Source organism: Xyrauchen texanus, chromosome 3 (assembly GCF_025860055.1).
Source record: "Xyrauchen texanus isolate HMW12.3.18 chromosome 3, RBS_HiC_50CHRs, whole genome shotgun sequence".
In the NCBI taxonomy this organism is placed as follows: domain Eukaryota; kingdom Metazoa; phylum Chordata; class Actinopteri; order Cypriniformes; family Catostomidae; genus Xyrauchen; species Xyrauchen texanus.
The window spans coordinates 33,213,087-33,224,159 of NC_068278.1; the positions used below are offsets into that span (position 1 = coordinate 33,213,087).

The 11,073-nt window shown below is 40.2% G+C and overlaps 1 protein-coding gene across 1 annotated transcript in view; it reads left to right on the forward strand.

The window, feature by feature from the left end:
- The window catches only part of tmem174 (transmembrane protein 174), a 40,073-nt gene extending 30,958 nt beyond the window's left edge, over nt 1-9,115 (forward strand). Inside the window, 1 exon segment of the mRNA XM_052099389.1 lies at nt 8,893-9,115. Within this exon segment, the coding sequence (XP_051955349.1) occupies nt 8,893-9,115 (223 nt within the window).
- The last annotated feature ends 1,958 nt before the right edge of the window (nt 9,116-11,073 follow it).

Here is an 11,073-nt window from a genome sequence, read left to right on the forward strand (position 1 = left end):
AGGTGATATGACCACAAGCTACTTGCTGTTATCTCAATGTACAGTGCTCATTGTTGTTGTCTGGTAGTGATATGATCCAGGTTACATAATCTTTTGTTCACAGACACATGCCTCACCGCTTCTCTGTTTTGACCAAGCCTCTGTACTACATATAAGGCTGCAATGAGAATGCTTTCTGCTTCTTGACAATTAATCAAGATAATATGATGAATGTTACAAAGGAACAAACAACCGACTAGCAATACACAAACTTACAGGTTTTACACAAACTCAGAAGGCAATGAGTCTAAAAGAGATTGTTTATCCAAAAAGTCCTGATTCCGCATCTGCCTCAGGGTTCCAAACGCATGATCTTGAAGCGTATGTGTTTTGTTGATGTACAAGTCGTAGGTTTTCTTACAAATTGTGTTGTATGAATTACGGAATCTCATGAGACTATGTTGGTATCTTTGTTTGTTTGCATGTGTGTTCATGTCACAGGATACCTTGTATCAGGTTTAGGACAACCAAGAGAGGAGTTCCAACTGAGTTGTTAGAACTGATGCAAATGCAAGCATTAAACATTTTTAAAAACAATCACAGAATATAAATTCTGTCAGTATATTTCACTCAAGTTAGGCATAATGCCTTATTTAGCACATAACAAGTGAGTGTTACAACTGTACCAGGGTAGTGTTACAACTACCTAGCATGGTTACGGTTGTAATAAATGCACTCCTTGTCTTTATAGGAACTACACTAACTGAGTGCTTTATTAGGAACACCTGTACACCTACTAATCCATGCGATTTATCTAATCAGCCATTCGTGTGGCAGCAGTGCAATGCATAAAATCATGCAGATATGGGTCAGGAGCTTTGTTTTATGTTCACATTAACCATCAGAATGGGGAATTTTTTTTATATCAGTGATTTTGACCATGGCATGATTGTTGGTGCCAGACGGGCTGCTTTGAGTATTTCTGTAACTGCGGATCTCCTGGGATTTTTACATACAACAGTCTCTAGAGTGCCAAAAACAAAACAAAAATCCAGTGAGTGGCAGATTTGCGGACGGAAACACCTTGTTGATGAAAGAGGTCAATGGCCAGACTGGTTTGAGCTGACAGAAAGGCTACTGTAACTTAGATAAACACAGTACAATTGTAGTGAGCAGAAAAGCATCTCAGAGTGCACAACATGTCGAACATTGAGGCGGATAGGCTACCACAGCAGAAGACTATTTTGGGCACTTTATTGGGACCATGGTGTTCCTAATAATTTACTCGGTGAGTTTATAACCTTGGAAATCTAACAGAAATGGCGCAATTACTTTTAAACTTTAATCGTGACAGAAGTAATTGGTTGAAATAGCTAAGAAGTCTAAAGGGGTGATGAAAGCTGAGATGTTCAGAGAGGTAAGATGGAGCCAAACTTTGTGATGTTTTAACAACAAATAATTAAACTTATTGTAATTAAACTGTATTGGACTGGTAAACCAGCAAGAAGAGGCCAAAACAGGTGAAAGGCAGTCCCCTTTTTAGTTACAGTACAAAGACTAGCAGTTGCTTTGTGAAATACCCTCAGGTGATACAGAGATGCCGAGCCTTGCAGTGATCAAGGGAAGAGATAAAGGCATGGATTACTATCTCCAGATCATTAAATGAGAGGAATGGGTTTTAATTGGTCATCCGCATCAAAAGCTGCACAAAGATCAAGCAAAATATAAGGGGTAAAAAATTATAAAATTTATTTGATACTCTATGCTGTGTCAAGCTCCAAAGACAGATTTGTCAAAAATGTTCTCAGTTAAAAAGGAAGCAGAGGAGAAAAAAATAAACTCTTCCAGGAAACCCTAACACCTATGACTTCTTTATACAAATGAATCACATACTCTTAACTTGTCTCCTAAACCTAAATTTCTTCCAGGTACACAAAATGTATTTTCTCATTAAAATCATGGTAAGGGATTCCACCTAATGGGTAGGTTCAGGTATGGGGTTTAGTTTAGGGGTTAAAATAACAAATCTCACTAACACATGTAACGGGCTCTTGGGTCCCGCCTAGTAGGGGAATATTACAACATTACCCTGGAAGACCTAGAAGTGACAGGATCTTAGTCCCCACCCCATAATGCTTTGAGTCTCGGTATACACAGTTAGTGTGTATATGTTTTAACTTACTTATTGTCTAATATACTGCAGGAATAAGAAGTGTGGGCGTCAGGTTTTTTATTAAAGATGAAGATAAGTTTTAAGTATTATTTCATTAAGTGTCAACACGGTGGCTTCCTGAAGAATAAAAGGTGATGCAAAGAGATAACTCAAGCTCACGTTCCCACCCCCTAAACCTAAAGTGAGACACCCCTACTCCAAGGTAAGTTCCACAAATAATCTTCTGCTGCATTACTTTTAACAATTAATAATTTATTTTCTCTTTTTTAGGAAACTAAAAATTCTTCTGAAAAGATTTTTCACAATTAGCTGAAATAATGAAATAAAATAATGTAACAGAATAACAGATTCTCTGAATTAGTCTTCAAATTTGTTTACATAGTTCAAGTGCACAGGTCAGATAATCACTCAGTTCAGTTCCATCTAACTCAGTAAAATGTTCATATAGGTGTGTGTAAAAACATTTGTACCAGACTGTTTCAACAATGACTTTGATGAAACACTAAAAAATACCAGAGAAGCTCGGCGCAGTTTGGGAAAACTCTGGAACTTTCTGGAAAAAATGCCGCGGCTCAGTCACAGCACGCACGCGGCCCACTTGAAATAGGGTTGATCCACAAAAAGAAGATAAATACTTCTTGAAAGCAATACTTGATCGTTGACTATTGTCAGACTCTTCTAAATGTCAAAAAATACTCAGGAAAACGTACAAGTGCACTAATGTGATTCGCGGGAAAAACAAAGTATCACTATGACACGGTTTATAGATGACTCCAAAAACGCAGTATGATTCTAAAAAAAATTATTCTGTATTACACCAGAAACAACAATGTTCTGAATGAAACTCATGGCTTTAGCAACTCTCTTTTGTGCTCTCGGTCAGTCTCTTAACACCGTTCTCTGTCAAAAGGCGTAATCAACTGAACTTCTGCTTCAACTAAGTTTTTTTAGCTTCAGACGATCGCGTCAATGTACACTTAACTCACGTAACTTAAACTGACTGTGTGCCTCCGTCGTCCTTTACATTTTCAGCAGAGAAAATGTCAACCTCTCACACAGCTATCACAGCGTTACTCTCTTCACGAGCACAGCACGACTGTCTTCTTCCTCTTCTCTTTCGCACACACCGTAGACAGCGCCACCCACCAAAATAAAAGTCCCTTAGTGAAAATATATCACCGTTACACACACGTAAAAAAACAGATGTTTTTCTTTCTTCAGTGGCACACAAAAGGGCTTTTTTTTTTGATTGTCTATTATGGTTGTATATTTAGGAATTTCATAGATCCCCTTTAAGCAGTTGCACTTCCAAAAAGATATATCCAACTGCAGCTCCGCAGTACAAGCAGTTTCAGGGCAGAAACACCAGGGCTGGAGAAGGATATAGCTGCAGGCAGAACTCCAAAAATGGGTGGCAGCTCCAAACCGCCTTTAAGATACAGGGAGCCCCTTTCCTAACCCTTTCCCTAACCTTAACCGTGAGTGGAAGTGATGCCCGCTTTTGGAGTAACCACGCCCATTCTGGAGTATGCCCACACTCTTTTGGAGATTCCGCCCCCATTTGGAGGTCTCCGGACTGCAGCTATTTCAACGTGCAGCGCTGCGATATCTGGGTGGAAGTTGGGGTGGAGCTAATGTTTTACGTCATCACAGTTTCCGACTGGTAGCTTTCAAGGATGGATGTTTATGTTTGTCTTTGATTAAGTTGTTTACTCACTAACTGCTTGGATGTGTTTTCTGTTGATGTTGTGAATGCTTATATTTGTTGTCATTTTCAATGAGTCAAACATTCCTCAGGCATATCATGTTTTGTTTGGATTGGTGAAGTGTTTAGTACAGAGGTTTGCCGATAAAACATGAACAAGCAGGAAGTGGGTGGACCACTGGCTGACAGAATGGCTGGAAGGGCAGCATCTCCCCCCAGAGATAAGGGTGGAGTTAGTTAGACCAGTGGCGCCCTGGCCTGAATCGGGCTGGGGAGGATTGTGATGAGGAGAAAGGCGTGGCTGGGCTGTGATGGAGCATGGCTGGCTCTGAATCAGCTGATCAGTGGGAGAGTGATATAAGGGGCAGCTGGAGATGCCGATTCAAGAGAGAAAGAGAGATGCGCATGGTCGTGTTGCATATTTGTTTGTGTTTGTTTATAGTTCACTTATATCATTAAAGTTGATGTTGTCTGAGGCTGGTTCCCGCCTCCTCCTTGCCCATCCTTTATCTGTTACACAGATATTTATGAGTTCTGAGTATTTCTTTCTTTTAAAATACCCTAAATATAATGATACTGTATGACCATTCTTCACCCCAGTCACAGTGATGGCCATGCTTTTGCTCAGATAGTATATTTTAATGATACTGGACATATTAAAATAGGTATCCATGAATGTATGTTAATTTAAAGTTGATTGTAAGTAACGGTTTATATTTGTAGCACAGTATTTCACTAATATGCAGATTTACTCATTTAGCTAAATTTACTTGTTGGAGCTGTCAGTCAACTCTCCATTATGCCTTTACTTCCAAACAAACTACATTTTTAAGATGAAATAACTTGGATTAATTTGATTGTTATTCTGCATAGAAAACTCAGCAAAAAAATAAACGTCCCTTTTTAAGGACACTGTATATTAAAGATAATTTTGTAAAAATCCAAATAACTTTACAGATATTTATTGTAAAGGGTTTAAACAATGTTTTCCATGCTTGTTCAATGAACCATGAACAATTAATAAACATGCACCTGTGGAACGGCCGTTAAGACACTAACAGCTTACAGACGGTAGGCAATTACAATCACAGTTATGAAAAATTAGGGCACTAAAGAGACCTTTCTACTGACTGAAAAACACCAAAAGATTGATGCCCAGAGTCCCTGCTCATCTGCGTAACACGCCTTAAGCATGCTGCATGGAGGCATGAGGACTGCTGATGTGGCCAGGGCAATAAATTGCAATGTCTGTGCTGTGAGACGCCTAAGACAGCACTACAGGGAGACAGGAAGGACAGCTGATTATCAATGTGAAACAACACCTGCACAGGGTCGGTACATCTGAATATCACATCTGCGGGACAGGTACAGGATGGCCACAACAACTGCCCGAGTTACACCAGGAACGCACAATACCTCCATCAATGCTCAGACTGTCCGCAATAGGCTGAGAGATGCTGGACTGAGGGCTTGTAGGCCTGTTGTAAGGCAGATCCTTACCAGACATCCCCGGCAACAACGTCGCCTATGGGCACAAACCCACCTTCACTGGAACAGACAGGACTGGCAAAAAGTGATCTTCACTGAGAATAAGTGTATAGTTATATAAAAAATTGCAAACACAATACAAGTTTTATAAAATAAAAAATATCTTTCTTCAAATATATGTGTGGCACAATTATTGGCACACTTTAATTAATTACTTTGTGCAACATCCCTTTGCCAAAATAACAGTTCTGAGTCTTCTCCTATAATACCTAATGAGGTTGAAGAACACATGGCAAGGGATCTTGAACCATTCCTCCATACAGAATCTCTCAGATCCTTCAAATATCGAGGTCCACGCTGGTGAACTCTCCTCTTCAGTTCACCCCTCATGTTTTCTATGGGGTTCAGGCCAAAGGACTGGGATGGCCATGGCAGAACCTTGATTTTGTGGTCAGTGAACCATTTTTGTGTTGATTTTGATGTGTGTTTTGGATCATTGTCCTGCTGGAAGATCAAACCAGGGCCCATTTGAAGCTTTCTGGCAGAGGCAGTCTGTTTTTGATTTTTATATCTGTTGGTATTTGATTGAGTCCATGCTATGTTATGATGCTATGTATCCGAACAAGTTCCAGAAGCATCTGGCAAACTGAAAATGCTTGAGTTTGTTGTTGGATGAGAGCAGAGGCATTTTCTTGAAACCCTCCCAAATAACTTGTTGTGATATACAGTGAGGAAAATAAGTATTTGAACACCCTGCTATTTTGCAAGTTCTCCCACTTGGAAATCATGGAGGGGTCTGAAATTGTCATCATAGGTGCATGTCCACTGTAAGAGACATAATCTAAAAAAAAAAATCCAGAAATCACAATATATGATTTTTTTACTATTTATTTGTATGATACAGCTGCAAATAAGTATTTGAACACCTGTCTATCAGCTAGAATTCTGACCCTCAAAGACCTGTTAGTCTGCCTTTAAAATGTCCACCTCCACTCCATTTATTATCCTTATTTATTATAATTAGATGCACCTGTTTGAGGTCGTTAGATGCAAAAAGACACCTGTCCACCCCATACAATCAGTAAGAATCCAACTACTAACATGGCCAAGACCAAAGAGCTGTCCAAAGACACTAGAGACAAAATTGTACACAGGCTGGAATCGGCTACGGGGAAATTGCCAAGCAGCTTGGTGAAAAAAGGTCCACTGTTGGAGCAATCATTAGAAAATGGAAGAAGCTAAACATGACTGTCAATCTCCCTCGGACTGGGGCTCCATGCAAGATCTCACCTCGTGGGGTCTCAATGATCCTAAGAAAGGTGAGAAATCAGCCCAGAACTACACGGGAGGAGCTGGTTAATGACCTGAAAAGAGCTGGGACCACCGTTTCCAAGGTTACTGTTGGTAATACACTAAGACGTCATGGTTTGAAATCATGCATGGCACGGAAGGTTCCCCTGCTTAAACCAGCACATGTCAAGGCCCGTCTTAAGTTTGCCAATGACCATTTGGATGATCCAGAGGAGTCATGGGAGAAAGTCATGTGGTCAGATGAGACCAAAATAGAACTTTTTGGTCATAATTCCACTAACCGTGTTTGGAGGAAGAAGAATGATGAGTACCATCCCAAGAACACCATCCCTACTGTGAAGCATGGGGGTGGTAGCATCATGCTTTGGGGGTGTTTTTCTGCACATGGGACAGGGCGACTGCACTGTATTAAGGAGAGGATGACCGGGGCCATGTATTGCGAGATTTTGGGGAACAACCTCCTTCCCTCAGTTAGAGCATTGAAGATGGGTCGAGGCTGGGTCTTCCAGCATGACAATGACCCGAAGCACACAGCCAGGATAACCAAGGAGTGGCTCTGTAAGAAGCATATCAAGGTTCTGGCATGGCCTAGCCAGTCTCCAGACCTGAACCCAATAGAGAATCTTTGGAGGGAGCTCAAACTCCGTGTTTCTCAGCGACAGCCCAGAAACCTGACTGATCTAGAGAAGATCTGTGTGGAGGAGTGGGCCAAAATCCCTCCTGCAGTGTGTGCAAACCTGGTGAAAAACTACAGGAAACGTTTGACCTCTGTAATTGCAAACAAAGGCTACTGTACCAAATATTAACATTGATTTTCTCAGGTGTTCAAATACTTATTTGCAGCTGTATCATACAAATAAATAGTTAAAAAATCATAAATTGTGATTTCTGGATTTTATTTTTTAGATTATGTCTCTCACAGTGGACATGCACCTACGATGACAATTTCAGACCCTCCATGATTTCTAAGTGGGAGAACTTGCAAAATAGCAGGGTGTTCAAATACTTATTTTCCTCACTGTAGGTGATGTCTGATTGCAGTTTTAGAGACTTTCATACCCAAAGAAATTAGAAGAACTAATTTCTTCAATTCTCCAGCTGTGATCCTTGGAAAAATGTTGGCCACTCGAACCATCCTCCTCACTGTGCGTGGAGACAATATAGACAAGCGTCCTCTTCCAGGCCGATTTTTAACATCTTCAGTTGATTGGAACTTCTTTAATTATTGCCTGATGGTGGAAATGGGTATTTTGAATGCTTCTGCCTTTTTTTTTTTGAAGCTCAACAACATTTTGCTGCACATCATAACTTTACTATTTGGACTTACCAATTGTAACATATTTGTGTGTTCTTGTTTCATGTTTCTTTTTATTTTGAAATGAGTTCACTTCCTTGTCTAGTCATGCAATATCCTGTTTCCCTCATGTTCATGTGTCTTGTTCTCATTGGTTTATTGTATTGTTATCAGTCTTGTCTTTTCATTGGTTTATGTTTTTGTGGTATTGTTATCTTGTTATTTATTTAGTCTTGTTATTGGTTGTCATTGTCATGTGTTTGCCCATGCCCTTGTATTTAAGCTCTCATGTTTGGTATAGTTCTTGGTTGAGTATTGTTGTTTGTAACGCCATAGTCATGTTCTGGTATATATTTTGTTTTAATTTGGATTCACGTTTTTTGGATTTATCACACTTTGTCAATAAACTGTACTTGTGTTCTTCACTTCATCGTCTTCGCCTCATCCTGTCTTCAGCCAGCCTGCGCAAACGTTACAGAATACTCGACCCACTAAGAACTCTGCAGTTCAGCTGATGCATCTCTGCAAGGGGAATCGCCCCCTTGGAGATTTTGTTATGGATCTTCTGGAATTATATGATCTAGTGGATTTTGGAGAGGTACCCTCAAGTTATTCTTTCAAGTGGGATTAGATAAGCCCATCTATTCCCAGATGCCACCAGGGAAAAAAGATTGGACTCCTCAGAGGCATGTTGACTTTGCCCTGCTCCTGAACAGATTGTTTTTCACTGTAGGAGTAGCTAGTGAGGAGCCCTGGATTCCTACAATGGCTGCCGAGCCAGAGTTCCCCGTCTTGGCTGCCGAGCTCCACCAGCCAGTGCCTGATACCTTGTCCAGCACCCATGCTGTCCACGAGCCAGCGCCCACACCTGCCACAAGCCAGCACCTGAAGATTCGACCACTCATTGTAGGACCTTTGAGTCACCTAATATCTTGCTCTCAGCTCCCTAGCTGCTCTAATCTCTGAGCCCTCTGAATCCCTAGATGTTACAACCCCTGAGCCCTTGCTTCCTGTAGCTCCATCTCCTGAGCCTCCTAGGATGCTGCCTCCGGAGCCACCACTCCCTGCAGCTCCACCTCCTGAGACTCCACTAGACCCTGCCCCCTTCCTGGAGCCGCCACCCAGAATTCCGGACCCCACACCCTTCCTGGAGCCACTTCTCTAGCCACTGGCTCTGCCCTGGTCTCCTGGTCAATGCTGGTCTCTGGGCCCTTCACCAGCTCCACCATTGCCTTGTGTAGTTATGCCTGGTCAGCCATGGTTTACCGACCATCTGCCGGATGCGTTGTGGCCTGCAGTGATACCTAGCTCCCTCATTAACTTTTGGTTTATGTACAATATTTGGGTGTCAGGAGCAGCCTGAAGAGGTTGGATGATGTTGATATGTAACATTTGTGTTCTTGTTTCATGTTTTCAGGTCTTCTATTTTTAAATTCGTTCACTTCCCAGTCTAGTCTTGTGATCTCCTTTTTCCCTCATGTTGATGTGCCTTGTTCTCATTGGTTTATTGTCTTGTTAACTTGTTATCAGACTGGTCTTTGCATTGGTTCATGTTTTAGTAGTCTTGTTATTAGTTTTGTCTTGTTGTCATGTGTTTGTCCATGTATTTAAGCCCTCATGCTTGTTATAGTTCTTGGTCAAGTATAGTTGTTTGTTACATCATAGTCAAGCCATGTTTATATTCTTTTACTTTTAGATTCGTATTTTATTTATCACACTTTGTAAAGTGCACTTTGGTTCTTTGTGTCGTCCTGTCTTCAGCCAGCCTGTGCAAACATTAAAACCATTGTGATGGATGACTAAGGGAATTTGGTATGTGTGTTACCTCATGTTTATACCCCTGTAAAGAGAAAGTCATTGCTGAAAAATGTAATGTTCCTATTCACGCAGGTGTACAAAAAAATTTAAACTATGAATGGGAATATATTTCAGATATATTTTACTCATTACAATTTGTAGGGGTACCAATTGTCAAATGGGTTTTAGAGAACAAAAAATTTAATTATGAGATGTGTCCCCCTTCAATTAGTTTACTTCAATTTAAGGTTAGGTCTGAGTATTTTGAATGCAAAATCATAAGGATTAACCAATTTTTCACAGACATCATAGATTTTCCAAGGGTGCCAACATTTTTGGCCACAACTGTAGAATATTTAATCTATGTAGATCCATACAATGCAATTGAATGAGTACCAAAATTTTGAAGCTCCAAAAGCATATAAATCCAAATTTTCAGAAGCAATGTGATAGGTGTGGGTGAGAAACAAATCAATATATTTAAGTGATATATTTTTTTAAGTGGTATATTTTAAGTAATGGTGATTCACATTCATCGTGCATAAATTATATTAGGGGAGCTTGGCAGTATTGGTCAGGTGTTTATTGTCTGGGCATAAAGAAACATGAAACAGAATCATGAATGACACATAGAACAGGTAATACAAGTCAGCAAACAAACTGGCACCATCCAGGCCAGCTCAATAGATTCATACACCACTAGTTTTAAAAGATTATAAGACTTAAGTTCTTGTTGCAGATATATTTTACATCACCAATTAATAGATGTAGAAACTGTTCATTCCTTTGCCTGACACTATGTCTTAGCTCTCTACCCCCATGACTTTTTTTTAGTTCTGTGGGGATTTCCAGTTGTTCATAAAGGAACCCTGCTGGCTTCCGTAATGGGAGAAGCTGGTCTTTGATGGTCTTGGCTTCACTCTAAACACTGGAACTGTGGTCGCTCAAGTATTTCCTCAGGTAAAATGCACTGTAATTCAGTGCCCATCATATAGTTGTTTTAAAATAACCAGCACAAACTGTAAACTGTAAGACTATAAACCATAATTGGTTTACAAACACACACAAGAACAAATGAACGGTCAGAAAGTAAACAAAGCCCCTTTAAAAAGCTGCCGCAAGCACTGACAATCTTAGAAGTTTTAATGAAGAGAGGATTTACTGTGAGAATATTTACCAAGACAAAACATTACAAAAAGGTCCACCAATTAAAAGTTTAGAAAAAAAAAATATTCTCATAATAGTTACACAAAAAAGGGTGCTGGCTTGTTATGATGGACTGCATTCTATTCAACACTGAAATGAATAGCAGACTCCTTTAAGTAT